The 17,045-nt window shown below is 30.8% G+C and overlaps 1 protein-coding gene across 1 annotated transcript in view; it reads right to left on the bottom strand.

The window, feature by feature from the left end:
• The window catches only part of orb (polyadenylation element binding protein orb), a 122,831-nt gene that overhangs the window by 71,259 nt on the left and 34,527 nt on the right, over positions 1 to 17,045 (bottom strand). The window contains exon 2 of the mRNA XM_075375013.1: positions 16,032 to 16,167. Within this exon, the coding sequence (XP_075231128.1) occupies positions 16,032 to 16,167 (136 nt within the window). The remainder of the gene's footprint in view (positions 1 to 16,031; positions 16,168 to 17,045) is intronic.

The following is a 17,045-nucleotide window of genomic DNA, read 5'->3' as shown; positions in this document are numbered from 1 at the left end:
TCGGTACACTGTCGATCTAACAGGTCACGGTTATTAAGAAATGTTGTATCTTCGCAACCAATCTTCCAATTTTCAAAATTCATACTTAGTATTTGCTTTTTTTCCCCCTTCAGTCATTTGATCGGTTTGATGCAGCTCTCCAAGATTCCCTATCTAGTGCTAGTCGTTTCATTTCGGTATACCCCGTACATCCTACATCCTTAACAATTTGTTTTACATATTCCAAACGTTGTCTGCCCGCACAATTTTTTCCTTCTACCTGACCCTCTAATATAAAAGCGACTATTCCAGGGTGCCTTAATATCTGGCCTATAAGTCTGTCTCTTCTTTTAACTATATTATTCCAAATGCTTCTTTCTTCATCGATTTGCCGCAACATCTCTTCCTTTGTCAATATATCCACCCGTCTGATTTTTAACGTTCTCCTATAGCACCGCATTTCAAAAGCTTCTAATATTTTCTTCTAGGTACTCCGATCGTCCAAGTTTCACTTCCATATAAACCGACGGTCTGAACATATACTTTCAAAAATGTTTTCCCGACTTTTAAATTAATTTTTGATGTAAACAAATTATACTTCTGACTGAAAGCTCGTTTCGCCTGTGCTATTCGGCATTTTATATCAAATATCAGATATTTGCTAGTATAATACAAAATCACGATGGAACCAAACCAGAACAAAAATTAACTGATATACTCAGAAATGGACCTTATTATTACACGACTACCCAAAAAGGAGTATAATGTAATTTAAGTGTTTGTATGAATATATATATATATATATGTATGTTTGTTCCACCGTAGCAGCTAGACAGCTAAGTATGACCCCGCTTTGGAATTCTTACGTTACCGAGATGTATATGTTACATAAGTAATATTATTTTAAATAAATTTAAAAAAAATTCTAAAAAAATATACTATATACAAAATTATCACCCACACGCTCTTTAATTATCCTATATTGACAAGCAATGTTTTTTTGTTTTTTTTGCAGTCGTGTTCTTTAATTTTTAATATTTATATCTTATTACAATTGTTACCCCGCTCTTACACAGAGCCAGGTATCTTTGATGGTCGGCCTCCGTAGTGTGAGTGGTAGCGTCTCGGCCTTTCATCCGGAGGTCCCGGGTTCCAATCCCGATCAGGCATGGCATTTTCATACGCTGCAAAATGTCATTTCATCTCATCCTCTGAAGCAATAACTCCTAAAGGTGATTCCGGAGACTAAAAAAAAATGATCTTCAAAGTATCTTTGATAGTTTTTCGTTTAATTTTAAAATACCTACATAGAATTTATGTGCATTAAAACAAAATTAATGATAGAAATTACTGTAAAAAGTTGTCGATTTTTATTTGCAATCAATATTTATTTCTATTTATGACGGTAAAATCAATAATCGGTAAAAAGAAATATCCATATTTCACTTTATAATAATAACATACCAAATTGTACTCGCTCGGATTATAACTACTAATCTAATAAACCTATCAACTTTTGCCGCATCTAACAATAATAATTACTCTGTATTAAAATGTATAAACTGTATTTTTTCTTTTTTTTTGACCTAGACAGCTGAAAAATAGCGCAAACGAATGTAATAAAACTTAATTAATTTTCTTTTTTTAAACCACGAAACTGCACTGCCTCTTTTAAGCGGTGAGGGCTTTTTATTTTGCTTAACTGTAATTTCATCAAATGATTTATCGTAAATTAAAAGTAAGAAGACATTTTATACAGCTGAATCTGATCTGAAGACCCCGACATCACAGAAAAGTGACAGTAGGGTACACATAATAGTCACTGGAAAATAATTTAACAGTCAAATACTATTTGTCTAGATAAGCGATATATCTACCTTCTTTCAGTGAATCTTTGCTGAGAAGGATAGTACTCAACCAATGACCCACCGTGTTGGTCTAGTGGTAAACGCATCTTCCTATATCAGCTCATTTGGAAGTCGAGAGTTCCAGAGTTCAAGTCCTAATAAAGTCAGTAATTTTTACACGGATTTGAATACTAGATCGTGGATACCGGTGTTCTTTGGTGGTTGGGTTTCAGTTAACCACACGTTTCAGGAATGGTCGAACTGAGATCGTACAAGACTACACTTCATTTACACTGATACATATCATCCTTTGAAGTATTATCTGAACGGTAGTTACCGGAGGCTAAACAGGAAAATAAGGAAGTACTCAACCAATCCAACTGCAGACAAACATCTTCTAACTATTTTACAAATTATGTCTGTTATACTGCTGTCTATTTTTGCCCTTTCTCAGAAATTAGAGAATTTATTGATTTGAGGTTATGTTAGTATGACCGGAAAAATACTAAACATTTTGTAAAACAAAACAAAAAATCTCATTTCTTTTAGCAATGTTTATATCTTTTTAACTATTAAAAACGATGCTGCATGAGTACAACAAAGGTTATTAAGACTGAGTTCAATGAAAATATTTATGAACAGATAACAGTACAGTACAGCCTACAACAAAATATTCGTAAATAATGTTAGCAAATATTATCTGCGACTTGTATATGTCTCGGTCAAATAATTATATGTATATATAACGTGGATGTACAAAACCAACAAATGTACTATAGTAAAGCAGGTTACGCCAGATATTATACACCATTCTTTGAGAAAGGAATAAACACTAAAACGTAATAATCTGTTTATAAAAATAAAATTCAAACATACTTTTAAGGCTATTGGACACCATCACAGACAGTACTTGCACGTCTTCAATACTTTTTAAATAGTGCAAACACATTTTTCACTTATTACTTATTAGGAATTTTTAAAATTGTGTGGCTATAATTTTGATTTAACTATATAAACCACTCTTAACGAAGAGTGTACTGTTCAATCTCATACTTTTGAACTACATCTGATTCAGAAGATCGGTAAGCGTTTTCCGTAAAGGAAGTTGAAGCTACTCTCAGTCTAATCTTTAATATCTGGGGAAATGCAATAATTTATTGCAGCATATGTTCAAGTTGACCGTCGCAAAATCGTTGATCAATAATTCATCTAAAATTTTACGTAAAGATACCCCGATTTCTCGACTGACTATAGGAAGATAAATTCCCAATACAAAGAATGAGCCTTTAAGCAAACCGATGAAGTTTTTAATTCCTTTCTTAGTGTAAATCGGCCCTTCCATGTTACCACCCTATTTCATTATTCTTGATACCTTTTCTCCAGTTAGCATTCTATAAAATTTAGCCAATGTTAACTGGTACACGTAAGAATGCTACAATCTTTAGAGTTAATTGTGTTTGTATTTTAACGTTTGATGAAGGCGACTCTGCCTATATAATAAGTGGACTGTTTTGCATCCGGTGACTATTTAAAACCCCAACCCGAAATCGATAACTTATCGAATAAAACCCATCCTAATTTTTCGAAATATAACAAAAGACAGCTCACGAAAAATTAAAAACATTAATCGATATTTTCTTTCTATTAGATGTAATATATCTCATTAATATCTATTAACTTCTCTTACAAAATAAGACCATCTTACTGCTACCACTTTTATGCATGTACATTTCCCTCCCATACATCTTTATTTATCGTTTAACTAAATTAAAATAATCCTTTTAACTACTACTTTTATTATTATTAAAACGTATTTTGGATATGCTGAAACGTTTTGTAGTTCTATTGTACATGATGTTTCAAAGGACAGTTTCAATAAAATCGACAAGGTACAATTTTTTTAGAAAACGTCATGTTTTAGCGAGGGAGAGAAAGCGCGCGCGCACACACACACATTATAAATGAAGTAAAAAAAAAATAAATAAATGAAAGACGTATAAATATTTTTTTAAGTAAAACGGAAGACGTTTGTCTTCCGTTTTAAAAAGCTTTTTAAAACCGAATAAGACAAGTTACAGAAGGAATATTCGACTGTTAGGAGTAAATGATTTGCAATACAATTCGGGTAAATGTAACAACTGAATACAAGTTTTATCATGATCAATAAGAATGAATATCAGTTAATAACAAATAAACTGATAAATTATTGAAATCTATCATAATTCAAATTAATAAAGAAAAATTGTTACCAAAATATTAATTATCATAATACTTTGATTAAAATAACTGATTGTCGAAAATAATTTCATTGTCGACATTAAAGAGATAAGTAGAAATCACTCCTGTATATGCCGGAATTATTCAATTCTCAACCTACATAAAATATTATTATAATCAATAACAACATTACAATAGTTTTGTTTGAGTAATGCCAGTTTCCTTAAAATCTATGATAACGAAATCTAATTAACATAATTTAATTTGCGTTACTTCCTTCTATCTTTCCCGCTCGAATGTCTACATGGAAAAAGACCAATTTCTTTTCAGATTAATTTTGTTAAATTTATACTATTCATAATAAACACAAAAAAATTTTTTACGTTTACATTTAGAATATATAACTTTGTATACATTAAATTTTTCTTCCACGACAAAAAAAAGTTCTATTCTGGAATTCTGGGTACTTTTTCTTTTTACGCCACCCATTTTTCCACATTAAAAAAAAAAATAGTTAATACAGCATGTTCTTTAATAATTGATGAATAAAACATTACAGAAATACCGTAGTAATCTTATAACTCAAAAATAATCCAACAATACATTTCTAATACACTAACATACTGTTTTATACTTTTCATTTTAAGCATTCTCCATATTAACATATTTTACATATTAAAAATGTAAGTATTATTGCTTTTAATTGTAAATATAATCTAATCAAACATAAACCTACGCTCGCTAACCTTGTCTAATTAACAGTAATGTTTTGATTATTTAAATAATAAATAATTTAGCCCTCTTGGGTTGAGTCACCATGGCAACAGGGAGGGATGTCGTGATGTCTCAATGATTCAAGAGGGACCACGTCGGGAGATCAGCTTCAAGCTGCAATAAGAGGGGGCTAATCTTCAGCCACGTCAGTTGGGACCAACCGAAGTAATGTCTTCTAGGCGGTTACCGGTTGCTCTCAAGTGGTTAAATAAAAAAAATAAAAAATAAATAATTGCAATAATTACTGAATTTATTTAAATAATAAAAATATTACTGTTAATTAGTCAAGGTCAGCGCGCGAAGCCAGCGTAGGTTAATTTTAGTTTGATTATATTTATAATTTCTTTCCAAATATCCACCAATTTTGAAGAATTCTGCCTCTATTGTAATTTTTTTTGTTGAAAATGAGGACTCTATTTCTACAGTCATTCCTGGACCAGCTGACTTTTTTGGGGGGGTTTTTTAATAAATGATTGGCCCACACACTTCTCTCAGGTACATTTTTCAATCCATTATTGCTTCACCTGACATTAACCTAAGCTCGCTTCGCTCGCTAATCTTGATTAATATGTAAAATATGTTAATATGTTTAAAATTATCGGTATAAAACAGCATGTTTGTGCGTTTTCTCTAGTGTTTTATTCATCAATTATTATAAAACATGCTATTATATTTAGATGAATAAAATGCGAAAAAAATGGGGGGCGTAAAACAAAAAAGTACCGAATTCTGTTTATTTCTTTTTTTAATTAGAACTGCAATAAAAATTATTTTCTTATGGCACACTGGAATAAACTGAAAGAAAGGTCATTGGTTTTAATTTTTAGTTTTTGTACAGAAAATTACATCAAGCTGTGAGTTTTTTATGTCAAACTGAACTAATTTTTAAATTAAACTCACATCGTGCAACTTCCCGTGATGGTTACAGGCGACTTTTAAAACTCGCGGCGATGTTTTAAAAAATGATTTTTCTTCATTCCATACGGTATTTTATACGACATTTTTCATACACTAATAAATTTCATATTATAATCCCGCTTCCAACTTTCGAAAGATGTGCAGAATTCATATTCCAAAAAAAAATAAAAAAAAGAAGAAATTTGGTTCGATCTGCCATATACAAAAATAAATGATTTTATAAAACTTCAACAGTAAAATAAAAAATCTGATAAGGTCACCGCATGACTTCCTTGTACGTCTATTAAATTACATACACATTTTTTGCTGCAATTCATTTAAACTTATTTCATTTGAAAGTGAGATACGATCCTCCATTTCTTTAATAAAATGTTACACAATTGCTTAAATAATAGTTTTTATTAACATCAAATATTTATACAATTATTAATTCAACTATCTTACATGAGATACTAGTATAGAGTAAAAGTCCCTTTATTACTCGTATCACTAGATCAGAAAATGTTGAAACCGAAGAAAGAATAAAAACATTAAGAAAAGATGATAAATATAAACAGGAAGAAAACGTTAAGACCAAGGAAAGAATAAAAAGATTAAGAGAGGATGATGTATATAAAGAGAGGGAAGATTTGAAAACTAGAAAATGTGTACACAAATTAAAATCAGAAGAATTACATCAAGCCAAAGAGCGATTAAATAAAGAGCCAAAGAGCGATTGACAACAAAAAAATAAAAATAAACGAAATGATGATCAACTCCGACTTATGGAGAATATTGTCCGACAATATCAGAGAAGAAATAATAGGGCACGTATGCCTCACTGTATAAATTGTTCTTGTAAAGGTCTATTTTTCAGTCATTCTGTAGTTAACCTTAATGTAGATAAAATAACAGAAATTCCAGAATAAGTAAATAAAATTAAACAGAAATTAAACTAGAAAATCCAAAAATAATAGGATTATAAATATAATTTTCAACTAATATTAAATAATCAAATGTTTCACCAAATCTATTACATATGCTCGTAGACATAAGTAATAATAATGTCTATAAATTACATATACACACTTTTAAAAGTATATAAAATTTTATTTCACTAATAAATTTTTTTCATATTATTTTAAAATTGTTATTGAGTTATTATTTATTGTAAAAGTTTTTTTACAACCACGGCTTAATAATTATTATTAATAAATCAATATATTTAAATTACAAAACAAAGTTAAGAAAAGGTGACGAAGTCTGATTCGAAACGATGTGCCTTCCCTTTTAAGATTAAAATATTTCATTAATTAAAATTTTATTTGGCTATAACGATGGAACCAATGAAAATAAATACCCCTTATGAAATATCGTTGAAAAGCTCTCAATGAGGGCTTATTACTACAGTTAAGAAAAAGTCCAAAATCAAAAGGTTTTGGGATTTTTGGCTTTTTTGCACACTTTTGGTCGTCGATTGCGATCAAAAGCGGAGGTGTACAACTAGATGTTACAACAGTCCTAAATCCAAAATGTCAACATTCTACGGCTAATCGTTTTTGACTTATCCGAAATACGTACATAAGTACGTACAGACGTCACACCAAACCTAGTCAAAATGGATTCAGGGATGGTCAAAGAGGATATTTCCGTTGAAATTTGAAAACGGAAATTTTTCACGATCATAATTCCTTTACTTCGTACAAGGAAGTAAAAATAAAAATGCACTATTCTTCTAAAAATTGTTTATCATTTTTTTTTTTAAATCAATGAACATTTTTATTTAAAAAGGAAAGCACGGAAAACAAAATTACTTTCATTAAATATAAATTACAATGTATTACTTTTTTTTTTAATCTTTTCTATTCCTTATAACCAACAATAACAAGGGAAAACAAAACAAGTGAGACGTAAATAATTTCCAGAGTAAAATTCTTTACGTTCTTTATATTTGAATGAATTCTTAATATAAAGAGAACACGTTCATACATTCACTATGTGTATTATCGCTATACACTATCAACGAACAAATTTAAAAATAAAAAATCTGTTTTCAAAAGTCGATCGGGGCAAGTTTTAAGGAGCAATATACATTACCAGCCAATCAATATAAATAGCGAAAGTAATATAAACGCTATGAAAAAAGTTGAAATATACCGATATTTTTAAATTTAGCCTCAATATTTCAATGTTTTATTAAAACAGACTATCTATCTCGGCTTCATAAATTATTGAAATGGATATTTACACGCGCGCGCGCGTGTATGCAGGTGATCGTAAAGTCGCGCAACCCAAATTTTTCTGCTTTGTAAGAATGATAGTTAAATTTGTAAAAGATATTTTAATTAGGGTAATTTTTTGTGTGACAGAATATTGTATGGTAGCACACTGCTAGATCACGCCTCCGAGCAACAGTGGGCGTGGCACCAAGCAGTTTAGTCAGAGCAGCAATGTCTTTTACGGAAGAATAACGCGTCTTTATTGTTTTGACTTACTGCGAATCGAAATCGTACGCGAAATGTTAAGATTTTTAAATGCTTTTCCAGTTGCTAATGCGCCAAACAAACCCACTATATGTCGTTTATTTAATCGTTTTTGGGATACAGATAGTGTACATGACCGTAAGTGTACCAGCCGTCCGAGTGTTTTAACTGACCAAGTCAGTAAATGTCGAGTCGGTAAATGAAACACTTCTTCGTTCACCAAAAAAGTCTCTTCGAAAACTTTCTAACCGGATCGGGCTATCTTACGGAAGTTTTCATACGGCTACTAGTTCTAAAATTACATCCGTACCGGATTAACTTAAGTCATCGGCTCCAAGAACCAGATAAGGAGTAATAAATGTAGTATTGTCGGTGGTTTAGAAGTTTCATTCGAAATGACATGTTTGTTCTAGACACGGTTTTTTCAGCGGTGAAGCTTGGCTTCATCTTAGCGGATATGTTAACAGTCAAAATTACAGAATATGATCTTCACTTCAGAGAATCCACACGTCTCCATGAAGAGCCATTACAATCGCAAAAAATTGGGGTGTGGTGTATCTCGTCGGAGAATTGTCGGGCCTATCTTTTTTTCTGAAACCATCACAGCTGAATGGTATCAAGAAATAATCATGCCGTTTAAGCTTGCTACATTCTGAACGACGTTGCTGGCTACAAGACGGAGAGACTGCACTTCGATGAACAGTAGCATGACATTTCTTCGATGACTGGATAATTTCTCATGGTTTACGGCCCTCCTATTACACCGGACCTGAGTCCTCACGATTTTTATTTTTCGGGCTTTTTAAAATGTAATGTGTACTCAGAATCCGCATACAGTTGATGAAAATATTGAGGAATGTACGTATATCAAATATCAGTGCTGCTACACTGGAAAACGTCGCATACAATGTAAGAAAGCGCATTAATGCATGCACTGAAAATTATATGGACGTTTCCAACACTTATTATAAACTTGTAAGTGATACTTTTGTAAATGTTAATATTATTTTGTAAATAAATAAAAAGGTTTTCTAAAAAACAATCTGTTGTCATTTGGGTTGCGCGACTTTACGATCACCAGATATATATATGCGCGTATACAAACCTACGAAAGTAATACGTAAGTGTTAAGTAATAAGTGTGTGTAACATATACGAAAATGAAAATATACGAATGCACATTCATACATTTTAATCGTTATTACTCCATCTACTATGGTCTTTTAGATTATAACTGAATTTTACTTTTTCGTTAAATTAAAATTTGAATTGAATTTTAAACGAAATTACGTTCTGTAAGAGTTAGCTATCACGATTACCTCCTTCGTATTTAAAATAGTTTAAATCTTTATTAGAGTTTAATTCGACTCTTCTATTCTTGAGAGATTTGGATTTAAACGGAAAACTTCAATTCAATTTACGTCAGAGTAGACTAAAGTGTAAAAAGTATTCGCGCAAGAGGAGTTTCAATTATCCCTTAACGAAAGGGATTATGGAGTTCAAATTTAAAAATGCGAATAATTTTATCTACTTAAATCAAATCGCCGGCTTTTAAAATAACAAAACTTCATCAAGTTAAAAAATACAATACCACAAAGTCACGTAAATACAATGTAAACAACCACAATTGCTCCATATGAAATACAAAAATTTACCCTTAAAATAAAACGCAGTTTTAAAAACAGACAGAATCCGCCGATAATGTAACAATATGAAACAGACCGAAACTAGAAGTGTGCAGAAACTAGTCGGCATACAACTCGTGTGACCGCATAAAGAAGACGATTAAACTCACTGCGTTTATAAAAGTTGTCCGATTTTTTTAGGGAGCCGTTTCTAGGACACTGCGATAGGTTTTACTGACAAAAATGACAGCTGAATTAACACTGCATAAACCCTGACGATTTATAAAACGGACGAAATTTTGAAATTTTTTTCATGGTTTTCGTACCACATAAATCGCACGAATGAAAAACATGTGCGGTGTTAGGTGGGCTTGATGATTTTGTGACGATGGTAAGAGGGAGATACCTATCAAACCCGGTTAACAATTTTTTACAGCTGTGAAGTAAAATTTCTACATTAACCAACGTGTTATGTTTACAAATGGAAAGTTTTCTTAAATGTTGAATTTAGTTTCCTTAACGGACATTTTTACAAAAAAATTAATTAAAACAAACAGACCGTAACTCAAAAAATGAGAACGTTCTCAATTCAACCGATTTTTTTTTTCTCCTATAAGTTTTATGCCTTACTTATACCACAGAGTAGATTTCAAGACTTTCTTTTTATTTTATAGTCTTTGATGATCTCGTTGTAAAATTTTCCACATGGCTTCGGTGGACGCTTTTAAATTACACATTACATTGTCCAAATAGATGATTCTGTGAACCTAATATAATTTTATTTTCCTTCTTCCATCACAGATTCATTTATTTTCTTCTAGAGCAGCGTGATTCCCAACCTTTTCATTGCCACGGACCCCTTATAACCTATCCTGTGTTCTGACATACCCGCTAAATTTTTTCTTAATTAATATCGATCAACTTTATGTATCCTCGTTATTATATGTATGAATAATGTAACGAATTACACATCTCAAGAAGTGATAATGAAATTACATTCCAATTTTAAGTTGTAAATGTATCTGAGAACATGGTACAAAATGAAGATAATTTTAAATGATTTCACTGTGCCAAATGTTTTTCGGGCTTACCATAAGGTTGTCAGTAGGACGGCTGATGTTGTTTTGCAGTTGCCAGTGTCCCGAAGGCTGGTCCAATTGTAGATTTTTGAAATCGCAAATCTGATTCCACATTAAATTTACTTTTACACGAGTTTTTAAGGAAGACTAGAGCAGAAGATGTACACTTACACAAGTATGTTGATACAAATAGTATAAATTTTCTAATGCGGCCTCCAACAAAATTATCCCACATAATTCCATTGCCTTCGATAAAATGATTAACGAGCATAACCTCAACTGTAGCGTATAATGGCTCTGCATTGCAAAATAACATGTCTTTATAAATGTCATTATTATATTCGTAACTCGCAAAGCTTATTGATTCACATGATCTGAAATTTCGGTGTTTTCATCCGGTTGCGATGCAAAACATTTACTTGATCGTAATCGTTCAACTAATAATGTACTCTACACTTTCCGCCGTTTTATCAATTCGTCTTTTTATTGTGTTGTTAGACAACGATATTTAAGTAATTTTCTTCGTGCATTTATCAACAAGCATGATAGTTATTATTCTTTTCACGGCAGGAAAAATTAGCTCTTCTGCTACTTTATGTGGCTCTCCTTTTTAAGCAATATGAGCAACTTCGCAGGAAGCTAGAACTACCATTCTGTTGTTTAAACTTTATACAAATCTCTTTTGATTCCTTACACTCGTTTAGTTGTAAAAACCTACTTTTAAAATATTCAGATGTTTTATCTGCATAGTCACATATTTAGTTTGTAAATACCGCCGCAGTTTTGAAGGTTGCATGGACTCATTTCATAGAACTTCATTCGCCACAATTAACACATTGTTGCTCTCCTCACGGCCTACATCTAACACTACAAATTTGAATTCCAAATGACTATCCGAATACTTTGTTGTTTATTTCACGAATTTCTGCGTGCATGAATTTCAGCGTTATTAAAATTCGTTGAATCAGTAAACGCGTTTGCTTTTCTAATTTATTACGCCTTTTTTAACATTTCGATAAAGTCACACCAATAACGTAATAATATAAAAACCGTATCGATTATCATTTTCTGAATAATTATTTAATATAACTCAACACTACCTAAAGACGTTTTTATCGAAAAACTGTTAAAGCAACAAGCCTCATATATAGATTTCATCAAGTGTACTTCGTTACTGACGGCAGTACTTTTTTTTTTAACCATCTAAAAATTCTAATTATTAAGCGTATTTTAAATCCGCAGGAGAAAAAACAATTCCCAAGATCGGTTACAGCCACCACACGTACCGCTATTAGCATAAACCACCCTATTCTCACCAAATCAAAAATAATTGAAGAAATATTGGATTATCAAACCGATTTATGAACTTTATGAACGATTATGAACTTTATGAACCGATTTATGAACGATTTATGAAGAGATTTGTTCTCAGAAATAAAAGTCAACAAATATTTCAACGAGGAATAACGTCACTGCAATAAAAAATACGAAAAGTACTCACCGCTTGTACAACGTCAGATAACTTCAGAAGGAACTTAACTAGTAATTTCAAAACTGTCTAATTAATTAAGAATAAAGACAATTTTTAAAACAATTAATAACGCACAAAGACGTTTTTAAATACTGAAATAAACTATACTGATTCTTCTTATTAACTTTTTAAGAGAATGAACGGCTACAGAATTTACCAAAGAGCTGTTCACCAGTCTGCTAAAATACACAGCAATCATTCCAACAATTAATTTCATTAAATTTTTATAACAACGGTATAATACTAATTATTTAATTAAATTTCCAATTCGTCGTAACTAACCGACAACCTTCAATGTAAGTTAGGGTCACCGTATCACATTATTAGGTTACTAATATTTATCTTATAAAAGGTATTTTTTCTACGACTGTATTATAACTTTGAATTACGCGGCTGAAACCTGTATCATAATGAGGGTCATTATGAAGCAAATTTTCATTATGACACAGGTACCGCCGATCAAAAGCCTACTCTTTTCAACCGCTGATAAATCAGAAGCGGGCATTATTTAATATATCACCGTTTTTTTTTTTTTTTTTATTTTGATTTTAATCCGATTTAGTAGTTAATAAGCAGAGGCTAATTTTAAATTACACCAATAGGTAAACTAAGTTTCTATATTACGCTGTTTATCCTTTTGTTAAATATGTCAAATCCTGTGGGAGAAATGTCTTTTGATACCTACAGATATTAAAAAATGCAGAACTTATGATCAATAAGTTCCCACTGCGACAGGAATGTATTTTTTGAAAAATATTCCGGAAAAACGTATTCCATCATCGATTTAAATCAATATTCTCTTAGCCGTAAAAAAAAATACGGTATGCAACTCTCTACAACGGCGATTAATGTACTCTTGCAAAGTTTACATACACGAGCCTTGACGAGTGTCGTAACTTACTTTGCACTCGTGCATTAATGGCTAACATTAACAGGCTCGTTGAATAATGTACTATTAATGAATAATATTTATTCATAAAATTATTTATAATAAAATTATAAAATGATTATAAATTATTATTATAAATTATTATAAAATTATTTATAAAAAAATATTTCGAAGGTAATAAATTCAGTTATATATATTTTTTTAATAATCATAAGAAAATAAAAGTTAATAAACAGGATGTAAATAATGGAACACGCTGTAACATCTCAGCTCCATGCACGTGCCGTCCGAACTTTGGCTACAAAAAGATTTTATTTCTTCTACCGTATTACATGAAGAATTTTGTTATGAGATACTATTCACGTACTTAAAAATGCCATAATTCAAATCCGTTGTACACTGTAGTTATCTTACAACAGTTATACAGGAGGAGGTATCATCGAATAGGAAAGAGTAGGGTTTCAGATACCAAAGAGGTGGGGGGGGGGTACCAAAGAGTAGGTTTCAGGTTGCTAAGAAATACCAATGTAGGGGATTCATACAAAATCCTTATTTTTTACTTTACTCTCCATTGTGGTAACACTCCGCCATCCTTATGAACAGTTTGCCTCACAGACTAATAACGATTTGCCAAAGGCGAGGCAAAGCAAGCGTGGAGTGCTGTGCATCCATTCATTGTAGTAAAAAACTTTGACGAAGTATATTACAATCCGGTAGTAAAAAGATTCAGCCCCCACTAATTTCCATATATCTATGAAAGAACACGAGATTAAAATTACTGCCATAACTGTACTTTTTTATTACTCGTTATAAAAAAAAATTATTTTAATCCTCTACTAGAACAGGTACGGTCATAATGTTTGAAGCAAGTATGATCGGGAACCTACAGTAATTTCAATAAAGCTGAGCGGTTGCTCGATTAGTTTTTGAACAGAAATTTAATAACTTATCATAATCTTTTGTTACAATAATTTCACTAGACCAAGACATATTTGAGAATATAAATTATCAGAAAAGTAATAATCCAAAATGTGTACTATTATGGAGCAATTTCTTGTATTATCAATAAAATAGTATGATCAATGAAAAAATAATAAATATTAAATAAAAAAATATACTTACGAAACACTCATTACAAACAAAGTATTTCTAACAACAGAATATTTGAATATAAGCCATGAAAAATAATGATTTAAAATTTTCTAGTTAGATTACCCGTATTACGGACCCTTATTATGTGTATGTCCCTTTTAAAAGTTAGATAAAATTTTCTTGGTAAAGATATCAAGAATTTTTAAACCAATCAAAGAAAAATCCCTGCCCGTGAACAAAACTTCAGGAAGAAAAAAAAAATTTTATGTCGGAAAAATTTCACAAAAACTTTTTTAACATATTTAAAATTCTAGAAAATTATTAGAAATCGTCCCCTATATTTATACAGAATGTTTCTAAAATGGTGTGCTGCCTATACTTTTTCGGATTCTATTTGTAAAACTAAACAAAAAATATCGTTAGGTAAAATGGAAATTTCTCCTTCGTTCTATTAAATAAACTTTATTTTTGAAAATCGGTTAACAAATAGCCGAGTTATGGCAGAAAATTGATGTTGTAACTACGTGTCCGGTTTCATGTCCTCCAGTTTACGTTCAATTCGATGAAATATTTTTTTTTATTTATTGCTGATTCTAGTATTGTAAATTAGTATCAAATTAAGTAATAATTTTCTCATAATAATAGACCTAATAATTATTCAGAAAATTCATCAATACATCAATTTTTTCCCATAACTCGGCTATTTGTCAGCATATTTTCAAAATTAAAATGTCATTTTGTTCAAAATAAAAGGCTTAATATTTTAATAAATAACATAAATTTTGACATAGCTAATATTTATGGAGATACAACAAATTAAAAAATAAAAATGGCCGCCATTTTGTAATTTGCGAAGGTCCTGATTTTTTACTAATTTTAAAACATTTCCAAGACGCTTATCAAATATTAATGCGATTCGTCTATTCGAATTTCAGATATAAATTAGTATATAAAAATAATAAAATGGCAGACAGGAGGAGAACGAGGGATAAATTGCCATCTTTCCTAAGGATATTTTTTCTTTAGTTTTACAAGTGATCCGAAAAAGTATAGCCAGCCCACCATTTTAGAAACACTTTGTATAACGATCAAGTTTAAGCATTGATATGGTTAAGCAAGTTTCAGAATTATCTAATTCCTGTTTATTTCATAAATTTTTTAAAAATTTCGTTTCTAATAAACTTATTTTCTGACCAGTTTCCGGCCAACGTTCGGCTAAAACTGATTTTTCTAGACTTCTACAATTACGGTGAAGAAAACACCCTTATTTATTCTAGTTTCAATCTATCTTTTAGTTTTATCTACGTATCCTATATAATAATTATCATCTTAAAAATTTAATTTATTAATTCCCGCTCTTTCGACAGATTTACTCTTATCTTTAACGTTTTGGAGAACAGAGGACGACTATTTCCTAAACATAGCCTCGGCAAATTTATGTACTTTTAAAAAATATTTCTTACTTTGCTGAAATATGGAAGGCGATATGAAGCATTTATCTATGATTTTGTGATTATAATTGTAAATAAAAAGACGAATCAAGACATTACATTCATAATTAAAATGTAATAATAATTAATAAAAACATATTTATTTTTATAATGCGACGAAACACTTACTATTATCAGTGATAGGTGATGAAGGTGATAAATCAAGTCCTGAATCGAACAGCCTACTCAACCGGTCCAAATCGGGGGAAGAAGGAGAACCGCTGTCTGCCGGGGGGCTGTTAAGCGGCCCCCCAATAACTCCTGCCTGTAAAAATAAATAAAAAGTATAAATTTATAACTAAGATTAAAATAACAATGCTCATAATCGTCTATAAATTAAACGCAAGACCGTAATAAAATCGGCGACGAATTAATCGACTAGCCGTCCGGGGGTTTGATTCCAACGAGAAATCGATGTTTTCTCCTACACCATTCGAATCATTAACACAAAAGCATATACAGTGAAAAAGAGAGAAATATGGTATGTGTTCGATTACAAAATCTAGCGTAAAAGTTCAGTAATAACTCTACGCCAATAAAGAAACATTAAACCCACACGGTTTTACATTGATGTATGTAACTATTACAGTTCTTCAACAAAACAAGTAGAATTGCATTAAATGAAAATTGAGAGTTTCATGTGATAACAGATTACACTTAATTTGTAACTGCAATAGAAACAATAAAAATAATTAATATTAAATAATTTAAGACAAATTTATCTTAAAAACGATCAGAAAGTAGTATAGTTCAATTATACTACTATGATTATTTTTTTGTACTCATCCACAACATCATTAAAGACGAAGGAACAAAAAAAAAAGTTAAACTTTTCAGTGTTTAAAAGGTTTTAAAATACGAAAAATAACGATTTAATAATGCTGCAGTATAAATATCCATTTTTAAAACAAAAAGTTTCTCATTACAATTTAAAAAAAAAAAACTGATCACACTGGAGCGCCGATTAAAGAATTTATTTGAATCGATGTAACCAAAAATTATCCCTAATATACAGGAATTATTTTTTATATCACACTCCTTTTTAAAAGCTAATAACCAACGTTTAAATATGAAAAACAATAACACCGCAGTAAGCTAATGAAATGACTACTGGATTTTGAACTGAAAAAATAACATATTAAT

Source organism: Lycorma delicatula, chromosome 9 (genome assembly GCF_047948215.1).
Source record: "Lycorma delicatula isolate Av1 chromosome 9, ASM4794821v1, whole genome shotgun sequence".
Taxonomy (NCBI): domain Eukaryota; kingdom Metazoa; phylum Arthropoda; class Insecta; order Hemiptera; family Fulgoridae; genus Lycorma; species Lycorma delicatula.
Note: the sequence above shows the minus strand (reverse complement) of the source record. Positions and strands in the feature narration are given on the sequence as shown.